A 24,191-nucleotide genomic window follows, 5' to 3' on the forward strand; every position below is an offset into this window, starting at 1 on the left:
CGAGTGGTGGAACCTTGCCTTTTATTTTTTACTGTATCTGAATAACAAGTATTTAAGTTATTTTCTTCAAAAGATTGTTGGGTAGTTTAAAAATGCTGGATTGATTAGTGTTGTTCTTTATCCTGCAGAATTATAGGCTGCAGGTAATCACTCCAGATGGTTACAGACTCCACATTGCAGCGGGACATAACATGACTAATTTTACTATCCCTCTGACCAGAGTCCCAGTCCATCATCTCCTCCAGCAAGAAGATCTGTTAGAACACCATAGTGCTAAGAAGGTCACAACTGTGTCCAGTTTATGTTTGAGGTGGTCTTCGGAACCTTAAAATGAAACGTAGTCCAAGTGGCATGGATCAACATTCTTTCTCCTCATAGCTAAATATTCACTCCCTCCTTTGGCAAATTACCAGAACCCACTAATAAAACATGAAAGGTCAGACTTAACTTAAATTCAACGCTATTGTAATTCACCTCTTTAAAAACTGGGAGAGGTTTGTCAAAAAGCCTTTCCTACATTAACTGAAGGGTGATTTTTAAAACAAGAATGAATCTTGAGCAATTTATGACTGACTTGGACATAGGAATATAACAATGAGGAGTCTTGTGTGCTAAAAAAAATATATATATATATCAGGTGTTCTATATTTTCCTGTTTGTGAATGTTCTTTTTTTCTTCTCATGATTACTTCTCTTATTATTCTCTAATTTAAAAACAAACAAAAAAATAAATAAAACAAACGGGACAGAAATGGGATCTGTTGTGATTGTTTGCAAATCAATGAATGTCTCTTCTATGTCCTTGGTTAAGTAATTTTATATTTGTCTCTTATGTCATCGAATCTCCGATGCAACCTTTATTCGCCCCCCCCCCCCCCCCCACCCACAGCTCTGTCTGCACTCTGCAGCATAGTTTTCCTACCTTGAGTGTTTCTCTTAATTTTACATCTATTTAATTTCTGCACCCTTTGTCGTCCCTATGTTTTTTTGTGTGCGTGGCAGTCTTTTGTATGTTTCCCTGAGTTGAATGTTGAAAGAAAATAATTCTGTATTTCTCATTTGTTTGACCTTTGTGTTTTGTCACTCTTGTCATCACATCCTTCATGTGTATGTTTATTATGATGAGCTACAAGATAATATGTTGAGGGGGGACTGTTCGTCTCCCTTTTATTTTATTTCCAAGACACCTGTATGTGGAATAAATGATCCAAATAACAGTTTCTTTGAGTTGAGCGTGTTTAATTTTACATTGCTGCTTGATTGACGTCTTTACACTTCCACGTACCAGTAAATATAAATGTTTGCAAATTATTAGGTCCAGTATTTTTGACACAATAAGTAGGTAGGAAGAGGCTCATTGTCCGCATATTTCTATTCTATCTGCATGTATGGCTACAACAAATTGGTTGCTTATTTCTTCAAAATTCTGGGATAACATTGTATTTCATAAATGGGAAGGTGATGTAAAGTCATTTTAGGTGGGATATGCTCATGATTACATCTACACTATACCAGCCGAGTCAAGGAGTGATCTTTCAATCACTGACTGTCACAAGATTGTATCCTGTTGTAATTGATTAAATGGATAGTATATCAAAAAATGAACATATAGTTTATTCTGGCAGTGAATCACAAGAGGGCTCAGGGCACGGGTCGGGCAGGCTTCCCAGCATTTACTCATCCCCGAGGAGAATATTCTCCAGGCCTGCAGCCATACCCGTCTCATATAATGGGGGGCTGGGCCTCATTTGAAGCTGCATCTGCAGCAGCACTGACCAATCAAGGATCGTCCCTGCAGCAGCACTGACCAATGAAGGATCGTCCCTGCAGCAGCACTGGCCAATGAAGGATCGTCCCTGCAGCAACACTGACCAATGAAGTAGCCTGGGCGGATCTACATCGACGGGGATGAGGGTTGTGTGGCTTTGTTACAGAGTCAACTCATCAGTCTGTCGCCATTTTGAGACCAAGGACGACTCAGTTCTAGTGGAACCAGAGGACGGCGCCCGCTAGGCAGGAGTTCGGAGTTGTCTAAATTATTTCGTATACAGATACAAATTCGTTTCTTCGATTAATTCTAGCACACAAGAAAAAAATGTCTCGGGATAGATTCGGGAACAGGAATCACGGCGGCGGCGGAATGAATTTCCAGCCACGTAGGGGAGGCGGCCCCGGCGGCCCGATGCGAGGCGGACTCATGGGCATGGGGAACCCGAATTTCAGAAATCACCCCTTTCAAAACAACCAGAACCGAGGAGGCCGCGGCGGCATGAACAACAACAACAACATGAACAAGCCGCAGAACGTCCCCGGTAACCAGGGACCGCCGCAGACGACGCCGCAGAAGCCCCAAGGAGGCACTGGGATCATCCCTCCGCCGACCCCGGGCCCGGCCCTCACCATGAAGGGCACCATGCCGCAGAAGACCGATCTCAAAGCACCGGTGCCGCCGACACCACCGGCCACCCCGGCCCAGATCATCCAGCAGAAGGTACCGGCGGCGCCGGCGCCGGCGGCGGCGCCGGCGACCCCACCGAAACCAAAGCTCGCGTCTCCTCCGCCAGCTCCGCAGAAACCAGCCCCTCCGCCGGCCCTTTCGTCCCCTCCACCGGTCCAGGCCAACAAGAACCAGAACCAGCCACAGAAGCCACCGATGGGGGGCAACGTGAACGGCCAGCAGCAAAACAAGCCCCAGCAGCAGCAGAACAAGCCTCACGGGGGGAACCAGCAGCACCAAGGCCCGAGGTCTGGAGGAGGAGGCCAACACAACAGACAACACAACAGGCCGCAGCACCACCACAACCAGCACCAACAGCAGCAGCAGAGGGAGAGGCCCTCCAATGCGGCTAATGCACCCATCGAAGCGGCAGAGAGCACCCAAGAGCAGAGGGTATGTCCAATTTTATAATTTTGTTAAATAAACTACCCGAGAGGGTAGACGGGTAACCCACAAAGGTCCCGTAAGGGCCCGTTTCGTTACATTTGCACCCCCCCTCATCAGAGGTATCATACGTCATTTCACTGTGGAATTTTCCAGCAAAGCTGGCTTTATTGTGTCGATGGTGATTGCGTAGTATTTAGGTTATTGTGGCGTTATGTAATGCTTTTTTTTATTTCGCGATAAGTACTTAGTTGACCTAGCGTTTGTTTTGTTCTCGAGTTTCTTTTTTACGGTTCTAATTGTGTTCCAAGTAGTTCAAAAATGTCGGATGATGCGGACAAAGCAAGCTAGCTGGTGATACGTTTTGAGAAATTACTCGGTTAGCAGGTCGGGGCAGCGCGGAAGGGCGGTCGGCTACAATTTTATTCTCGTCGGCTCGTAGGGCATTGCGTAGCATCGTGTGGCGAGACCAACCGTGCCACAAAACGTGCGCACCCAATCCAACCGTCCGCCATCTTGTGTCACATCCGGACGCTAGCTGTAACCATAGAGTTATAATAAGAGGCTGTAACACTGTTATTATAATATAAAGACCAAAGTTTGGGTGGAAATGGGTAGGGATACGTTTATTTTCTGTTTCGTAACCCCCATGACGCAAAACGTTTCTCCCACAAAGACTGTAGTTGTATGTAAAGTAGGTCAAGTGTGTTGTCCTTATCCCATTATGCCATGTGGGGGATGGGCAAGAAGATCAATGGGCGAGGGAAGAAGGCCGACTTGTCTGGCGTCACTTGAATTTGATATTTGAGCCATTGAAACATTCAGGGGGATGGACTTTTAAATGATTATTGAGCACATATATTACCTGTAACTTATTACGTGTTCTTGTTCTACAAGCTCACACCATGTTGCATGAGCTTTATTTTCTGTTGAAAATCAACGTTAATTTGCCCCTCTACCCATGTTTGACTATGTTGCCCTGGTCATCAAGCATACCATTGATGGGTTTGTGGGATTCATGAATTTAATCTAAATGGTTTTGTTTCCAACGCAGGAGTTCAAGGCAACGTTATCCTTACTGCTCAAGCCTGGTGAGAAGACTTACACCCAGCGGTGCCGCTTGTTCATCGGTAACCTACCAAATGACATCTCAGAAGATGAGTTCAAGAAGCTCTTTGCAAAGTATGGGGAGCCTAGTGAGGTCTTCATCAACAAGAGCAAAGGTTTCGGCTTCATACGACTGGTAAGGAAATGCTACACTTTCTTTTTTTATTTAGAGAAGATAAGAGAACCCTTCTCAGTGGCTATAATATAATTTGGCAAGCGTAGTAAGATGCCAGTTATACAAGCTATAACAAAATAACGGGGAGTACTTAATTTGTGTACTTAATTGGGCACCCATAGCTCACTGTGAAACTTGCAGTCTCTCCGACACAGCACTGTAATTCACCAGCTTTATTTTATTTTTTGTAGGAATCTCGCGCCGTGGCGGAGATAGCCAAGGCAGAGCTGGACGATATCCCCATGAAGGGCAGGCCACTCCGTGTTCGCTTTGCCACACACTCTGCAGCCCTTTCTGTGAAGAACCTGTCACCGTTCGTTTCCAACGAGCTCCTAGAAGAGGCATTCTCACAGTTTGGGATGGTTGAGAGGTCGATTGTTATCGTGGACGACCGTGGGCGATCCACAGGAAAAGGCATCATTGAATTTGCCTCAAGACCTGCCGCTAGGAAGGCTCTGGACCGCTGCAACGAGGGCGTCTTCCTTCTCACAACGTGAGTTTAAATGTTTCCATGGCCCTGAGAGATGGGAGTTAATGCTTTTAGACAATAGCATAGGTCAAACCAAAAACATTTGTGATTTTGTATTGGCATGATGTGTGAAACCCAGGATAACCTTAATGTCTGTCTTTCCAGGTCTCCCCGGCCAGTTGTCGTTGAGCCTCTAGAGCAGTACGACGATGAAGATGGTCTTCCAGAGAAATTGGCACAGAAGAACCCCAGATACCAGAAGTAAGGAATATTTCTCACCACAGATCACTATCACCAGATTTTACAGGCTAATCTTGGGGGAAGTGCAGGTTTGTCTCTGCCAGGTTCTAAATGACAATGGTGTTGCCATTATTATTCAAATGAGAGGACGCCCAAAGCACAGCTTGGTGCCTAGCAGATGGTGAGATAAGGAAGTGGGGGCGTGGGACATAAGTGGAGTCACAGCTGTTAAAAATCAATTCAGACATCTGCCACTCATTCCCGAGTGGCAGATGTTGCAGTGTGAATTAAGTAAACTAGAGATTTATAAACTAAATTACATAAAAAACACGATCGATAGAACACCTTTGGAAAATGTCTTGACGATGATTAATAGATTCGAGAATATCCCCCCCAGTGATACTAATAGTAGTACTTAACCATACAAAAGACCTATGAACTCATAGTCCTATAATATACTTTGGTTAAAAGAGTTCAGTTAATTTCAATTAAATATTAGCCCAAGGTATGACACACTTTTACTTTTGTGTCCACAGGGAGAGGGAGGAGCCACCTCGCTTTGCCCGTCCAGGCTCCTTTGAATACGAGTACTCAAAGCGCTGGAAGTCCCTGGACGAGATGGAGAAACAGCAGAGGCAGCAGGTCGAGAAGAACATGAAAGAGGCACGCGAGAAACTGGAGAGCGAGATGGAAGATGCTTTCCATGAGCATCAGGCCAACCTCCTTCGTCAAGGCAAGTGTGGCATTTTTAGATTCTCGCATGAATGATTGAAAAAGACTCATTAATTATTCAAAATATTCAGTCAAACGGTGGAGTTTATCTACATGGCAACATGTAATTCATTCCTGAGGTTTTGTTGTTACAGCTTAGTAGATAAATATATATGTACATTTTTCTTTGTAGATCTGTTAAGACGACAAGAGGAGCTGAGACGCATGGAGGAGATTCACAGCCAGGAGATGCAGAAGAGAAAAGAGATGCAGCTCAGGTATTTGTTCACACCCGTTTATTGTAGAAGATTAAAATCAATGTCCACTAACTAACCTCATTGTGGTGGGGTTGATATTTGTGTTAGTTTCCCACAGATTACTTGATACTGTTGTTTGTACTGAATTTTGCCATTTTTCTGTCTAAACAGACAAGAGGAAGAACGTCGCAGGCGTGAAGAGGAAATGCTTCGTAAGAGGGAGATGGAGGAGCAGATGCGTCGCCAGCGCGAAGAAAACTACAGGATGGGTAACTTCATGGATGTGAGTAAAGCTGCCCACGTAGGGCACCTTTCTTGACTGTTAGTAAAATGGCCTCATGCTGACTTAATTACAGTTATTAAGTAATGTATGTGAGATTCAAGTGGTTGAATGCAGCTTGTCTTCTGTGTTTTCAGGGAAGAGACAGGGAAATGAGGATGAGTGCCGGTGGAGCTATGGGCATGACCGGCGGTGAGTAAATGCTTCATGCTTTCCTTGTGGTCGGACTATGCATAAGTGTTCTTTCCAAGCTGCGCAAAAAGAATAACTGTTAAGACTTTCAAGTTAAAATAAATAATAATTTCATGCAGATTTTTGCCGTATGACATTCAGAATTTTGGTTTAATAAATAAACGTATCATTACAGCCTACTGCTGCACAAACGTTTGGTATCGTGACAGAGACTTGCATCCAGACAAACTTATCTTTTATATAGAAAAGCATTTAATTTGCACAGGTGTTGTGAATCGCCTGATTGTGAATGAATGTTATTTCACTGCTATGGAGAAATAACTGATGCCCCTTTGGTCTAGTGATTAAGATATTGGAGTTCAAATCCCGGATGTTACATATGTCCATAATGATTTCATGTAGGCTACTATATTCACATATAGAACCTCACCTCGGTTTATCATATGGGGCCAAAGCCCTCTATGTCTCGTCTGTCAGACTGCAGATGGAGTCTTCAGATATATTCCCAAATCTCGCAAGAGTGTGTTTGGCCTAGAGAGAGGTCGATGAGAAAGTCGATTTTCTCTTGATTTGTCTCAATGAAAAAAAGCCATTTTAGTATGAAAATCAGGGAATATTGTGTGGATTGTGATGATCTGGTCCAATATTTAGTTCAGCGACCATGGAGCTAAAGAATTGTTCAGAAGCTGTGTTCACGTTCACCCTCCCAATGGAAATGAACAGACTCCAACCTGCTTCCACCTCAAAAGGTGTCACGTGGATACGGGAAGTAAACCGGAGATGGCATGTCTTGCTATTTCCGTCTTGGGCTAAATGTAATGATTCACATCCCGCAGGCCCTTTGGGACCCCCCCCCCCTTTTTTTTGGGTGATGTGTTTTTTCAAATGTGTGACATGTTGTCTGTTGTCTTTGTTAGATATGGCCTTTGGCACACCCAACCAGAAGTTCCCTATGGGCGGAATGGGCTTTGAGGGACAGTCTGGACCCGCTTCAGGAGGCTTGATGCCCAACGAAATGGTACCGTATCCCTCTTAAAGCTAGATCTGTAGTTAACAGTAATAGTTATGTGGCTGGCTTTTCTTTTTCTTCTATGGAAAAGCTCCTAGTTGTGTTCATCTTTGAAGGTGAAACTGGCCTGCTAAAAAAAAGTCTGTGGAAGATCAGTGGATATGAAAGTGTGTAGCAAGCAGCCTGCACATGGCATGATTCATGTTGCCTTTAGAAAGAGGATTGCACCCACCGAAAGTGTTTGTCAATGGCAAGCCAAGCCCTTCAGTTTTCTTGACTGGAATGTGTTAAATTTCCATCTGAAACGGTCAACCTGCACTAAATCATATAGCTTTGCTCTCAGACAAGCTCTTTTAGAGCTGTAGAAGACGCCACTGGTTCTGCATTACTCTTGTAGCATGTGTGAGTAGTGGACCACTATTGCAAGACCTGTCTCCTCTGTCCTGGACAGGCACTTATGTTGGCAAGAGGAATTGTCAGCTCTGAGGGTTTTAATGTGTTGAAACTGACCACTTACAGGGCATCCACTACCTTGCATCATAGCTAGGGCAGGCAAACGTCTGTACAATGAATCGACTCCTGTGACATGAAGTAAAGACCACCTGGACTATCGGCTCGTAACGTTGCCCACCAGTTTATATTTCTTTAAAATCGGAGCAATCTTTAGTGATTTAGTGCAGGTTGACTGTTTTCAAACCTCTGGAAAGAAGAATTACAAATATCTATCTCCATGTTTGAGTACTATATTTCAACTGAGGGTGGTAGGCATAGCCTTGTGACTGTTCTACTTTTGTCTATGTGTTTTCAGTGGCCTTGAAACGATGTAATTCTATGTGCCATCTGATTGAATACTGGACCACAGTATTCATTTTGGTGATAATGGTATTGATCACTTGTTTACTTTAGTAGCCCTAGTGGCAAGATGGCTTACCTCATACGTCCTAATGGCCAGGGTGGTTTCTGTTTTGAGATTATTTTTTTTGTCAAACAACATGGACACTGGTTTCATTTTTGAACTAGTGTTAAACACTTTTTCCCGTTCAGATAATCTTTTGTTCAATGGCCCCCATATGGCCGTGATTATGAGATCTTCAACCTTCAAAAGAGCTGAAAAGTTACTTCTTTGGATACGTTTGTTTTAAATGTTAGGGATGGGTGTTTGGGCATGTTTTGGGCACGGTTAACTATAACATGATACTCTATGCAGCACATCATGAGTATAACACACATGGTGTTAATATTAACATTGCCCTACTGCTCAGGACAGTAGGATGGCTCAACATAATCACATGCTTAAACCCTGGTTCAAGCCACTTAAGAACCATCTTAAATCATTCAGTTTTTGCTAAAATGTATATTTTGCATTTTAAATATAGGCCTATCATATGCACAACACATAATATGCATTGGACTAAGCTGTAAAGATGTGCATAATAGATACATACATACATACATTATGAAATTGTTATATGCATGGCCAGCGAAGATAAATAATAAATCCTAATATGCACAATACATATGCATTGAACTAAGATGTAAAGATGTGCATAATACATTTATGAAATTGTTATATGCATGGCCAGCAAGAGGTTACATTTGTAGGATATAGAAGTTGGTTCATTGTGTAATTTCATGATGTTACTAACCTGCATTATTAGACTGCTGAGTATTGTAACTAGTGATGCACATCTGCATTACTGTAATTTCTAATTACATAGGTAGAAGAAGCAGCAACAATCAAAAATCTAATGTGCGCATTCAAAACACCAAAGGCACTGTTCGAACAGTACAGTGGTTGTATGGGGAACAATTATATATAATTAGACCATGTATACTATTTTGAAAAGTGTAAAATGGATGCAGTGATTTATTTTTGTGTGAACTGTTGGCCGTGTACCCGCCCCATCCCTGATGTAGGAGTGATTTTGCAAAAGGATGCAGTGAGCCTACCTTTTTTTTTGGTGCCTACAGTATCTGCTGCATCAGCAACAAATAAGGAGCTTCTGAAAGTTGATAGGTTGGAAGCTTGCCGGCAAGACATCTTTCTTGGTTTTACAATTTTTACTTTCAGTTGAAATGTGGCTAAACCTGTTCAGTGTTCAGTAGTTGTGATCTCCGTTGTGCTTCCTTCAATGGGCTTTTTGCTATATTTAAACAGCCCACTGACTCGATCCCAGACATTACATTACCAGACATTATGCACATACATGAATGCCTTGTAGAAGGTTGTCTTGATAAATGTCCTTTGTAACATGATTTTTAGATCAATTTGACGAAGTTATTTGTACAGTATTTTAATCACTGACCCCTATGCATCTTTAAGAACATGGCATAGGTATGGAATTTGAATGGGCCCAGCTTTCTATGCTGGTGAAATTGTTTTCACAACAGTTTGACAAATTATAAATTTCCCTTTTTAAAATGATATCCCTAAAACACTTATTTTTTTAAAATGTATTTTATTTAGTGAGACTTTTTGTAATTATTGTGAGCCAATTTACACATGAGCTAAAGCCCCTCAATAATATATAATGCTAATTGATAATACCAAGAGCATTGGATAACACAGAATGGCAAACATTTTCGTGGCATTTGCTATACAATTAAAGGAGAATTCCGGACTAGCGTTTTTATTACCGTAATCCGAGGAAGAGGGGTCGAGTTTTTTTTTTGTGGTGCTCCACGGCGTCCACGCCAACATCTGGCTTTGTGTGGGATGCAAAGTGTGGCCTACATCTGGCCTGCATCTTTGCACAAAGCGCTCAACGTTTGTTGTACGCCCAGGGTCACATTGGCCAAGCTGTTTTTGTTTTTTCAAGAGTCCACCAAGCTCCAATCACACACGGTGGGGTGCAATGCTAAATTGCTTATTTGTATCGCTTGGGGGTAAATTGGGGGGTCTTTCAGGACCACAATACTGTCCACAGTGTTAGTCCCAAATGAGCCGCCGTAGTGGATTACGGTGGCTCAAAGGGGACTTTAGATGACGGGAGAACTGGTTTGGCAAGACTTCAGGAAGAACAAACACTGTGGACGGTGGTGTCGTCGTGAAGGACACATATATACAAAAATGTATATTAAAACGGAAAAACACTAGTCCGGCATTCTCCTCAATTCCTCGTCCAACCACACGTCGGACATGTAATGGTGACAAGATGATGTTCGGTGCGCTGGCATTTACAAGATGAAACCACTTTCTGGCATGCACTGGAGAGACCATGGTAGGTAGGCACTTAACTAACGAACGCATTACCCTTTCTTCCTTTTCCGTATGTAACCTGTGGCACCTGTGGATCTTCATATCGGATTGAACCGTACCTTCGGATGTGTCTTCCTGCTGGTTCTGTTGTAAATCTCCCCCCCCCTCCCCCCAAAAACAAAAAATCCAAAACATACCCTTGTTCATCCTTTCCATCTGCCTTTGGACATGGAACTGTGTGCTTTTGCACCTAACCCTGAATTCCACACACTCGATCTCTGCCATCTGTTAATTGCTCTGCTTACAGCGTAATGAGCGCTTCCAGCAGGGTGGTGGCCCTAGGGGAATGGGTCCTGGTAATGCAGGATTCGGCAGGGTTCGTGAGGAATTTGATGGGCCGGCCAAGAAAGCCCGCTTTTAAGAGGGGAAAAAAAAGAATTTTGCTCTGCAGTCTCATCTTAAGCAGTGCTATTTTGTATAGATGAAAGTAAATCTTTGAGTCATGTTTTGTTGTATTTAATTTTCAAGTGTTCCTGCATTTTAGCCTGAGGACTATTTTATGGCAAGTTCAATATTTTCCAACTTTTTATTTTGTATTTTGAGTAGTGTGAATATTAGGGTTCACACAACCTGTGATCTAGTAGTACTATGACCCATGTATAATTTCCTTTCCCGTTGTATCATGCTCTATCAGTCGCCGTGAAGTGATGTCAATTGTAACATTTTCTCATCTTTCTATCTACGGCTGTGTTTTGTGCCATTTAAATTTTGAAGTAAAGCATGTATTACAATAAAGGCTTAAATCGGTTCTATCAAAATTGTATTCTCTAAAAGACATTCAATTCTTTCAAATTTTCAAATCAAGTTGGACTAACCATTATCGTTCTCTAGAGTAGAGTGAGACTAATGTTGATGGCACTTTTCATCTCGAGAGGCACAGTGCAGTCCCAGAGCGGTCATACTGCACAGATTAATTGCATAGAGTTGTTAAATTCAGCTGGCCTCTTTGCTAAATTATTTTTTCCTCGTTTTTTTCATCTGACCTTTTGGCAATTGCTATTTTGATTGCCAAAATGTCATTTCGGATTACTACCCCATCGTTGTCTCGACACAATTTTTTGTCCGATTATTTTCTTCCAAATTAGACAATGAAACATTACATTATTACCATTTTTAAAAAGGCAGCGACCATAATATAATCATTTAGCTTGTTATGTATTTCAGCATTAAATGCCATTAATGCTAATAGTTCTACTATTTACACATTAATCAAAGCTCATCCCCTTCTGGGATTGTTGTTCATTGAGTGCGCAGAGAAGGTGATACTACTGGATGGTTGCCACCAAATCTGGAGTGAGTTTTCATAAACCCCATGGACCCCTGTAGGGAAACTGTAGCTGCTTACACACGGCAGAATATTGACAGTGATCATCCACTTTTGTCAGACTGCGAATTTACTTTTGAATCACTGCTTCAATCATCATGTAGATGACATTCCACAGCGATGCATCTTGAGAAAATAAAGCAAGAGAAGAAAATGTGGCCCTGTGAGGAATTCTCCAAAGTGAGCTAATAATACATCCTGCCATGGCTGTCCATGACACTGTCATACCAAACAACTAGGGGTGTAACGATATAGTAACTGAAACAAAATAATAATAATAATAATTTGAAATCGTCTACTTTCTACTATATCGTTTGTAAAGCAAAATATCGTACTGTTTTGGCGTATCGCCATGAATGAACAATATCGTTTGTGTATCGTCAACCATGTATCGTGATGCGTATCGTAGTTAAAATGTATCGTTACACGCCTACAAACGGACAGCAATTTTCTTTTAACTCTTAGGCAACTATTTGGAATTTGATCTGGGTGAACTGGTATCTGGTTACAGCTTTTTGTGACTGACTTTTACCAGTAAATCCACTGTAACAATTGAGTACCTGAGACGATGCCTCATTCACACTACAGATATATAGTTGAACGTTTAGCTTGGTAATTCAATGTAATCTCAATGGAAACCAGCTTTAAAGATACAGGAGACGCTCCAAGCAAAGCCTTGAAAGCTTTAAAGCTGGTTTCCATTGAGATTACATTGAATTACCAAGCTAAACGTTCAACTATATATCTGTAGTGTGAATGAGGCATTAGTCTGTATTTTAACATTTTGGATAAAGATATTGTTTTGATTAAGCAGACTGTAAACCACAAACTAGAAGTTTTTAATCTCAAAATCGTAATGTACTCCTCTGTCATTTTGTTGAATACGTTTTTTTTTACTTAACTCGTATATATATTAGGAATTATAAGACATAATACTTATGGGAAGTGGAAAAACAGTATCTCCAGCAGTTTGTGGAACAACGGTCTCTAAGTCCGTACAAGCAATATTCAGCAGACAAAGGGAGCAGATAACATTAAAACCGACAATTAAACAAAATGAGGGGGGATTGCATTAACAATTTAACAGATTAAAAATGACTAGTTTGTGGTTTACAGTCTGGTAAATTCAAAAATATATATATATTTAAAAAAAAATCAAATATGGACTTATACTGTTATTCGTCTCAGGTACTCAATTGTCACTCTTGCATAGTATATCATAGTAAGTGGAACTAAAGTATTTCCCAAATTTATTTTTCTGTTGATGCTGTTGGAAACTGAAATCACTCCTATCCTTTTGGATAGCCAAAAGTATGACCCTGTTGGAAGGGCTTGTGTACTAAATATGTTTCTTTATATTCATTTTTGTGGTTGTTGCTAAAATGCAGATGTCAAACAGTTTTACTCTACATTGCTGGAGGATCATTTGCTAGTCTTCTGAAATCAGAATTTAAAAATTAACTTGGTTACGGTAATCTTAATCTGTGGACATGATGCCTCCCAGATGCACCATGGCCAGGTCTTACTTGAAAAAGATCTGATCTCAAGTGGCTTCCTGGTTTAAAAAGAGGAGAATCATATATCATTGAAATGGTGGATGTGACTGTGGACTTTAAATGTGCTATATGGCATGCACGCTGCAAGAAATGGCTCTTAGGTGTGAGTCTTTTTTTTACAAGGAATTTTATACAAGGCCCTGCTGAAAAGCTGTCAAAAGCTTTTCCCCCACCTTGGTGTGCTTATTGCCAAGCTACAACGTCAGATCAAATGGTTAAGTGGAATGGAAAACGGCAAAACACTGGAGGTTGGAGCAAGGAATCCAGTGCATTTCCATGCCACTTATTAATAATTGGCTTGAGTAAAAAATTAATCTGTTTAAGTCTTTGATATGGACTGCGGATGATGTTGGTGAAATATGTACCGTAAGTCTCAAACTTTCTCGGGTTCATTAAAAACTAAGGAACAATGTTTTGCACACACAATTCTGGACAACACTTCATTACAACCCCAAACAGTTCTACAGTTTTTCTTAATTGAATACTCATCCCATGCCATGGAGACTTGAGTTCAATAATCCGAAATCAATGTGGGCAAATGCGACAAACTAATATTATGGAACTCAAGTCTCCATGCGGTGAGTAATCGATAGGGAAAAAAAGTCATTTTGGGGGTGAACTACTATGCCTGTCACATTTTACAGATTAATGAAAGTTTAATTGTGGAGCTTTAGCTGTATGTTTTTCCCATAACGTTAACATTTTCACGCAGGTCTATTTATAGTACTCGTTGGACATACTTTGTCTTGACAACCAAGGATCAGATTGTAAGGATCTTTCAATAATTTGCACTGCAGTTGCATTTGATCATGCAATATTGTTCCACCATAACCCTTGCATTGAAGCCCTTTTCCCAGTGGTCATAACCCCCCAGTAAGCTGAGCTCTGGCTTTTGTCTTTAATGGCAAAGGTTTCTGCATTAGTTTGCTAAGCAAATGACTGCAGTAGTCACAGATGTATATCATGTCCAGTCAGATAATTGGAGTGGAACCATGACACCAGGGTAGACGAGACGTTTTTTTCCCTTTTCGAATGTTCATTAGAGGTAACAAGTGATATTAAGATTGCTTGTGATAATTTACGTGCTCATTGAAAATGAGATGCTGAACTCATTTCCTCCTGTTTTTTTTTTGATAATGAATTGGCGTTGAAATTCATTCTCGCTTAAGTCAACTTTGTTGGTGGTAACGCAGCCATTTTACAATCACAGTTGCCTCCCAAGCGTTCACATAATTCTATGATTATTGTGGGTGTTTTTTTTGTTTTTTTTTTGGCTGTTCGCTCGGCATGTTTCCCCATATAGAACTGCTTTGTTTACTATTTCTATTGGGAAACAATGTTTGTGACCTGGCCAAAACCATACTTTTTTCAGACCAATTGGATACAACAGCAATTTCGGTATAATGCAGATTTTTTTTTTTTTTTGGAAGGGCCTTCCAAAAAAACTCTTCAAATGTTTTTTCTATGTAGCGATCTGATCACAGCATGTTGCTCTCAGACAGTCCGATCTTCCTCACAGAGCATCGCGCACATAAGGATTTTGTTCGCATTACAAAAAGTAGATTTTTCAAAGGTAGGGGCAAAAACCAAACATTTTGGTCATTGAACATAAATCGCCAGTTTTTTTTTTAGGCTCCTTGTAAATGTAATGCGAGTTAATTCATCCAGTGCCCGGAATCTCCACTAGAGGGCGCCCAGTGGCCAGAGAATCTACCATAGACATACGCTGTATATGCACAAGCCGTGCGCAGCCATGACGTGCCTGAACACTTTCCTTTGTGTCATGAACAGGAACAGGATGAAGTTAGCTTGAAGTTAGCTATTGGCTACCACTCATTTTAGAAGCCCAATTTTTGGCGATTTAGCCGTGATTAAACCTTGCGCTCCTCATAGAAAGGCATAGAACAGAGAAAATGAGCTCTAAAGATCCTGGATTGCATTGGAGTGGACGGCAAATATCGGCGGCGCGACGCTCTCGCGGGCCGATGTAAACAAATCGCGGCCGGCGGCCGGCTCGAAAATTCAGCCCGGTGCTTCGGTAAGGCCTCTGGGTGTTTAAATAATTTTATATAAAAAGCCGAACTAGTTCGGGATCCGCACCCCGGACGATAAAAAGGCCGAAATAAAGCCGAAGTAGTACGGAATCGGCGCAAAAAGAGTTAATGTAATCTGAGTATTTCCGCATCCGCGATGGTGTTTTTTTTTTTTTTCTTCTTCTTTTTTTTACCCAGAACAGGAAAATGACAACCGGATGCTTTTATTACCGTTCGGTAGCGAAGGGCTTGTTTTAAACAAGAACGTGATCTGGAGTTGGATTACGAGATTACATCCATTTGTGAATTTGATAAAAAAAAAATCCCTCAGTCGCCGATGCCGCAGACTGCAAGCTACGGTTTAATATAAACCTTTAAAACCTGTCAATCTCGTCGACGGCACTCGGCAACATCAAAGAGTCGCATGTCAATCTCGTCGACGGCACCCGGTGAGATAGACTAATCTGCCTTCTGGGCAGATTAGTCTGGCCCCTCTCGGTTGTGATTGGATTTCACCGCCCCAATATTGTAGGGGCACCAATCAGGGCCTAGTATGCAAATATGGGGCGGGTTTATCACCAGAGGCATTTCTTTAATCAGACCCTTGGAAATGCAGAGATTCCAGACTAATATCTATGCAGTGATATTAGTCTGGACATGCCAGGCCACCCCCATTTTCATTTACAGTAGATGCTAATATAATATTGGTGGGAAAGCCGTATTGGCTATATGTTATGTAACTAGATGGGTGGGGGGGGGGGGGGGGGGTCCTAATCAACATTTATTGAAATGACAACCCCCACTCTTACAGTAGTTATTTAACCATTTCATTTCATAATACCCCCATGCCACAAATCTTACATTTAGCTACATGTTATGTAACAAAAATTATAAGCAGGTTCATACTCATAGTATACACAGATCATCACATATATTGAATATTGAAATTAACTATCCACACAGTACTTAGTCTTCTGTTTCCGATTTACAGTTTAAGAAAAAATGTATATAAAAGAAAGAAGTATTATGTCCATTTGTCTCAGTGGAACATATGGAACTTACTATGACCTATTTTTACATATTCTTTTACCTTTAGGATGGAATGGGACCAACCGTAGAATATTACATTGGTACAGCCAGTTAACTTGGCAATCTTTATTTTGAAGAAAATATCTATATACGCCTTACCTCCCTATATTTTGTCTATACAAGTAAACAACAGTCATATTTTTCCTCGGGCTAGGCATATTTAATGCAAGATATATCTTTTCTTAAGCACCTTGTACTCAAGCAGTGCTTTTGTAGGAAGAGTTGCTTGGCTAAAAGCATCCCATATAGAAGTGCTTTCCTTCTCCACTTAGCAACTGAAAACACAGGAGGACCATTATGGAGTTGGTAACGCATTTGGATTTTATAAGTGTAAATCTGAAACTTGTAATGTTATGACTTTGTGTTGGTTTTCTGTACATTTTCTCTTTAACAGGTTTGACCATCATTAGAGGGCAGAATATAAGAAGGAAATGTCCAAGCCAAGAAATCCTGATTGAATGGTACCTGGTACCATTAAGTCCGATTATCGTGGTCCGATGATCATTTAATTGGACTTCGTGTTTGTGCAAGTTTGCACCAAACTGGAAAAATTAATTGTAGCTGTACACGATTGGGAGAATAGACTTAATTTTAAAGGGTGAACTTCAAAATATAGGGGAAGTAATTCTTCGACTTATGTTAAACAATTGTGATGGATTTGTGACAATCCATTCTCAAGTTCTCAGCGTTTCAGTCCGCACGCCAAGTGAAGGAACTAAAGATAAATTATACGCAGGGATTTAGCACAAGACTGTCCCTTACTGCTAACCCTTTTTACTGTGCACATTGAAAGGATGCAATGATCCTTTCCCAAGTGCAAAGTTGACAATAATACATGTAGCCATGAGGAATTAACCATTACATTTTCCTCACATTGAAGAGGTAAAGTAAAGAGACCATGCTTGTTAAGCTAGGCCTTGTAAAATAAAAACAAAGGAGAAATAATGTCATACTTACTGGTGCAGTAAACTTGACTTAAAGAAACGATGAGAATGAGTGAGCACAACTAAGACTACGGATTTGATACCTTGGGCCAATTTTAGATCCTGTGGATCTTGTAAATCTTTGGCATTAGAAGATATCTGTGGTGGCCTTCCTGGTATTCTCCCATCTACCTCATCCCTTCAGCAACCAACCAGATGCAAGAAACCTGTGTACTTCATCGTTGAGGAGAGAATGGCTTGTTTTGAGCGTGCATATGTGTTTGTATGTGTGCGTGTTGCGTGTTTTTTGCGTACATGAGGGGTACAGTAGAAGGCTGTCAGCCAGCCTGTTACAAACAGGCTGCCTCAATCCACAGTAGAGGCTCTCCCCGGCAGTTGGGTTACGTTGAGGATGAGTAGTTCTACCGAAGTCAGTGGGACAGTAAAGCCTGGACTTGTTTGCACTTCAGCCACAGGTATGCTTACACAGAACAGCCGAACGAAGTGAGGTAAGTGTCCCACCCATGTTTATGATTTAAAAGATTGCACAACCCCGGTCCCTTACCCACCAACTAAAATACTCTCCTTTCTCTCTTTCGCTCTCATGTTATTTCTGTGTCACCTCATGATGAAGTGGCATTTATATGCAGGGCTTCTGGCATCACACTATACACAATAGGAATGGAATCACAGTGCAGAACCCTCTTTCTCTCTATTCTCTGACTTGTGGCAAAATGATGTATTGTAGCTTGTGCAGTGTATGTGTGTGTGTGTGTGTGTGTGTGTGCGCGTGTGTTCACAGTACTTCCGCTTTCGTCAAAACACGAGCTGTATGTGCGTACGAAAAAGTGGTTTGTGGACGGCTGTGTCACTGGTTCATTGTCGAGCAGTAGCAAATGAAATGGCCATGGCAACGTAATGTTGTATGACCTCTTGTGAATCTGTGCACTTTCTGTTCCATCTTGTGAATACACTGAAGTGTGAAGTGGTTTGACTGACAGTTGGGTTGGAATTTGCGTGGAAGGATGTAAAGTTGTGCAGTGAACAACACAAAACTCATGTTGGAAACTCATGTTGGTCTGGGTGGGAGTGGGTAGATCCAGTGCAAATCTTGACACTGAATGTCAGATGCAATGGTTTGAAACTCATGGATCACAAACTGATACTCTTTTCTCACAGTTTTTTGTGTTTCTGTAGGTGTGGTCGAGAGTGGACCTTGTAATTTACTTGATTATTAAAGGTGAACATGGGAACTTTGAGCCCCTTTGGGTTTATTGAGCAAATTTAGTATGTGGGAACGGGGAGCTTGTTTGAAATTTCTCAAATGGGTGCAGAAATTGAACATCCAGATACATGTTGTATCAATATAAACATAATACGTTTATTATTAAATCCATACGCTTTGGACGATTGAGTTCTATTTTTAAGGTACATCGTTCACGTTGAAATTGAGTTCTTGCATCACCTGTGGGTCCCGCTGACCGCACACTACTGTTTAATATTTAATATATAAAAGCTATATCTCCACTTTAAACGGGAAAAGCATTCCGCGGGTGGTTTTGAAATCCCAACTTGAGTCGGAAAAAGCACTTGATGTGTTAAGGCTGTAACCAAGCCGCGTTTTTACTATTCAAACTTCGCCAGGGATTTTCGAACATGTCTTTTAAAAGCTGCAGTTCATTATAGATCCTATAGGGGGCGACATTGCCCATCGTCTGAATTTCCTCTTTGCATTGAAAACGGCTGATCTGCAAGCTGCCAAGCTCACAACGCTATGTGACGCTATGTGAGCTTGGAGATCGGCTATTTTCAGCATGACACAGCTTTAATCGGGAGATGTCTTTGTTGGACGAGGCCTTGCGCAGCACTACCCGACGCAAAAATAAACAGTTAATTAGGCTCAATGGCTCATTATAAAGTGTCACATACCTATATAGTTACTTTTGGAGGATATAACATTTACAAGATTGCAAACTCATTCTTCAAAGTTGAGTTCACCCCAAAGAAATCAAGGTAGACAATAAAACATATTACCTACAGTAATATGTTTTATTGCCATAGGTCCTGTTTACGGTGTTATTCCCCACAACTTGCCATCATTATTTGCTGCTGCAATTAGGCTGTGTCTCTGTGTCGGGAACACAGTATTAATGAGCTATGCCATCCTACAATTTAGCGAAACTAAACTCTCATTCGTGAAAGAGAAAGTAGGCAGAGCCTTGTCGGGCTTTAGCAGGACCAGTCTGGACATACTGATATTGTACTTTTCCTGTAAAAAAAAAAAGAGGTTTCATATCCATTAAGGTTCGATTGCCAACACAACAAATGAAGGTCCGAACCTTAGAACGTTCTGTTACAGCCCTTGTTACTATGTATGCATGTCTCTTTGCAGTAAGTAATTTGCATTTTACACCATAGTCGATGCAAGATTGTGGCTTGCAGAGAGCCACAATTAGCACATTAGCTCAAATGAATGACTATTGATACTGTAGCAGGAAAACAGATTTTTCCAGCGGCCAGATTGATTGAATACTTTATTACAAAATGTAAGCCGCACGAAAGTACAGTAAAGTGTTTTAGGCTAAAAGGAAACAAAAAGGTCCTCGTTCCATTGTTCTATGTATTCAATTCATCAATAGAGCATATACTATTAACACACTACATATCAACAAATACTTAATGGGAATTAATATTTAACTCGTAGTCTCCTTTACTTGTAGTCTCCTGATAAATTATTTTTGAGGCCAGAGTGACCGGTGCATCCCAGTACTCATTGCTTGTCAAACAAGGCATGTACTGTATACAAGGATATCTTAATAACAGATGGCTATTAGTAGAGCAGGTCCATAAAAAATTAAGTGGCATTTGGCTGGTATCAATTGCCTATTGTTTTGGGGTCGGGGTTGCTGGGGTTAATGTGCGATCCACAGAGGATTATATTTCCCACACTTAGCAGGAGGAAGACTTTGTATGTATGCACAGCATATCTGGGCAAAAAAGGAAACATTTCCTAATTCCTATGCTGACCACTACTTGACAAATGGTTATTGGAAATGGCATGTGTATTTTTCGCTCTTTAGAACGTTTCCTCGTTATATTGCCAGCATGACTCTCTGGGGTAACTTTGTCATACCAGTGACCAGCCAGACATTTTGTAACTGGTGCTGCTCAGTTCATTTGGACTGGCAATTCCCTTTTTGTGACTTGTACATAGAAATTGTCTTGAGGCCATGAGTGCTGCACTGCTACCTGGAGTTTTGCGGGTGCTTGGCAGCTCCGGGAACGATAACATTCCATGTGGTAAAGCAACTACAACATATTCAAGCGATGCAATAAATGCAGCCCTAGGGGCTGTCTAGTTGTCCGTCTGCACTGTGATCCATTCCGCCTAGTTCTAGTCCATTGGCCAAACTGCTTCAATTCATTTCAGAGTGTGATGCCAGAACTACCTTCAAGGCCCCCAATGGCCTCGTCTGGGAGGGCAATGCCCAACGTCTGAAAGACCGACTTTGTGAATGATGTAGACTCTTGTACATGGTTACAACGTCTAGTGTTCTCCTAAGATGCAACTCCCACCTCAGTAGGGGTTTGCAGTAACATCCCTGGTGTCTAGTACCCAAGTCAAGCTTAGCTGGCTTTGTAACAGAATGTCCTTTTCCCTCAAGTCTGCAAAGGTTATAGAATGTTGCAGTCGTCTCATCTCGTTGCCCCTCTGCAGTTTTCAGAAAAGCAAAGGCACTTCTCAGAGTGCTAAGTGGCTTGTCAAATGAAACGTTTGTATTTTAGCGCTGTTACATTGCACAGATAAACGAATGCATACATCCCTTACATTCAGGCATGCATCAACATCATACATTTGACATGCATACATCTGTAGCATACCTACAACATAATCTCAGCCTGACAAAGCATTTAGATTTGATGCATTGATACTGATTTATTTTATTTTAAGAATCTGCATAATCACAGGCCACTCTATACACACGCAACACAGTTAAGCATTCACAATATACCACACACTCAAAACGGCACAAGTTCATTTCCAGGTTCTCATTATCTCTCTTTTGCCACAGGGGTCTCGCATGATAGAGGGAGGCTGACCTGAGAATCTTTTCCAGTTACACTGGTAAGCTTCATAAAAATACAAATAAATGTTATGCATGAAAGTGCCCTATTCAGTGTGTAAAACAATCCTGACATGTCATTTTATTCACAAGAGAAAGAAGTTCCGCACACTGGGATCATGCTCCAAAATTTCAAAATGTATTTTGGTTCCTATACTTTCGAGCCTCACAGCTCTTCATCAGACAAGCCATGAGGCTTGAAGCGTCAAGTCCATGGTGTAAAAGGACCAAAACAATGTGCGGACCTTCTTTCTCGGTGGATTCTGACCTGAGCCCGGCACATGGCTTTATTGAGTGGATGTGCAGCAAATTGTAATTTTATTAGGGCTGGGATGCGATTAAAAATTTTAATCTAATTACAGGCTCTGTGATTAATTAATCGCATTTTAATCGCACATCAATATTTGCCATGAGAAGCATTTTTTTTTTTCAAGTAAAACACATTTTGTTGTAAGAGTGAATGAATGAGTGAGTTTTTTAAATCTAAATTTCGCATCCGCTGGGCCAAGCAAAGCGCTCTGATCGGCTACTTCTCCCTTTGCGTTTGTTGTCTCTTCTTGGTTGGTGCATGCCCGAAATTGAAGATTCTGTGATGCAAAAACTAAGTACGATTAAAATGCGTTAATTTTTTTAATCGCGTACATTTTCTGTAATTAATCAGTTAAAGTCCCAGCCTTAAATTTTATTAAACCATAAGCTGCCCTAGAACTTTTTATAATGCATTTTCATTTGTGTTGAGTCTGTTGTATGACGTGTTAACAAGAAGCAAGCACTTTTCAATTGGCATTTTGTAACAGAATTATTTGTACAGAATTTTTACCTTCCTTTCATGTAAATCTCCATCTGTCCTGGAATTAAACGTGATGGGTATTTTAAGGGAGAGAATCCACAACACAACTGACAAATTGTTTTTTTATTTTTCCCTAACAGATAAACTGACGAGGGGTCTGAAACCTACCTGAGCTACAAGGGGTTCTGTGGGCAGGACTGTAGAGACTACAGGATGCTGGCCTGAAGGTTTGTAGATGTAACTTCTTAAAGTTTTAGATGATGAAGTTGTGAAATTGCATGCCTTATTTGATTTAATAAAATAAGCTTGAGCTAGTGCTCAGTTGTGGAATAGTGACGGGAATGATAAGGGAATTGAGGTACATGGGCTGAAGGTTCAAATTATCATGTGACGTCTTCCGCAAGGAAGGGCACAGATTTGTTTACATTCATACCATAACCTCATAAAATAGTGTCCCTATTCTTGGCATGTCACAATAAGTAAACATTTATTTTCGTCACCTTTACAAAGTGACCATAATTATAACTTGTAAGGATCGTGCAATCTGGGAATGAATAACACGGCTAAGCATGTGGGTAGCGCCCACATGCTGGCAGGTGAGTGCCAGTCACAAGCATGGGTCCTGCAACTTTGTTTAGTCTGTGTATGCTCCTAGCGGCAACACTGCCCCCATGGAAGGATGCCATGTTTGTCCCTTCAGGATAAGGCCCATGCAAGTTCTGTGAACTGGTGAAGTCAAAGACGGGCCATCATGGACTGGTTCCTCGCCCAATTCTTCACTGAGGAAACGATAGGCTTCTTCTAGATTTACAGGCAAGATTTGCACAACGGTACCAGACATTTGCAGGCCCTTTGCTCTGGTGTGTGCTGGCAGGTCGCAAAAAAAAAAAAAATGATTACCAACCGAAGCATATTGGGGGATTTTTGCGGGAGCTACAAACACATTTAGCTGTGTTGCTCATTCCACAATAACACAATATTTACGTATGTTTTACCTTGTTGTAAAGGTGACTATTCAGTGATACAAATTATATAAAATACATGGTACTATTGAAGTGCAGAAATAGACAACCAAAGTTAAGTTTCCAAACTTTAGTGAGGAGTTTATACAGGGTTTCAAGTTAACTTAATGTATGTTTCTTGTCTTTGACAGAGCGGACAGGTGAGAACGCAGTCAAGTGGCAAATGCAGTACCAGGAGGTGTCCAGCAGAGGACAAATGGACATTGTTTCAGAGGATGAACTGTTCTTTATTTGAATTTCAAAATAAATGATTTAAATGACCATTGTTTGTTTTATTGTTGTTGATGACTCAATATAGAGTGGAAATGCACCCCATAAATCAAATATTATGAACAGCCTTTAAGTTTGTTTGTTGTATACAAGTTTCTATGCATATTTACACTTATTCCAGTTATTTATAATTTTCCGCTTCCCTAAATCCATACATTTAAATCGATACACTTTGATAGAGGTATGGACTGTGTAGTTGCCTTGCCAAATTTTTATCAACAGCCTTGCCAAATTCTTATCAACAGCGATATCCAGTCTATATTTGGAAGTAACCCCATGGCAAGTTGACTAGGCTAAGCTCTCTTAACCACTTAGACCCCATTATGGTTGATCAGAGCTCTATGCTAGTGTGTTTTCTGTTGGGCACTGCCTATAAGTCCTACATCTCATTAGTCCCAATTTGGTTGGGGTTATGTTTTGGGGTTATGTTTAGGCATAGTTTTACTGAGGTTAGGTTTAGGCATAGTATTTTCTCCACGT

The 24,191-nt window shown here is 41.0% G+C and overlaps 1 protein-coding gene across 2 annotated transcripts; it reads left to right on the top strand.

Moving 5' to 3' along the window:
* The first annotated feature begins 1,954 nt into the window (after positions 1-1,954).
* On the top strand, positions 1,955-23,702 carry sfpq (splicing factor proline/glutamine-rich). Of its 2 annotated transcripts, XR_013962407.1 has the most exons (12): positions 1,955-2,890; positions 3,936-4,124; positions 4,355-4,656; positions 4,798-4,893; positions 5,409-5,605; positions 5,777-5,861; positions 6,012-6,123; positions 6,258-6,312; positions 7,230-7,330; positions 21,579-21,631; positions 22,560-22,646; positions 23,573-23,702. XR_013962407.1 is itself a non-coding variant. In XM_080734880.1 (10 exons), exons 1-10 carry the CDS (start codon positions 2,096-2,098, stop codon positions 10,939-10,941), a joined length of 2,046 nt encoding a protein of 681 aa, XP_080591006.1. In that variant the 5' UTR covers positions 1,955-2,095; the 3' UTR covers positions 10,942-11,327. The 2 variants fall into 2 exon arrangements, 1 of the variants encoding a protein (XP_080591006.1); XM_080734880.1 differs by lacking the exons at positions 21,579-21,631; positions 22,560-22,646; positions 23,573-23,702 and adding an exon at positions 10,828-11,327.
* Positions 23,703-24,191: the final 489 nt, after the last annotated feature.

Source organism: Nannobrachium achirus (assembly GCF_963921795.1).
Source record: "Nannobrachium achirus genome assembly, chromosome: 10".
In the NCBI taxonomy this organism is placed as follows: Eukaryota; Metazoa; Chordata; class Actinopteri; order Myctophiformes; family Myctophidae; genus Nannobrachium; species Nannobrachium achirus.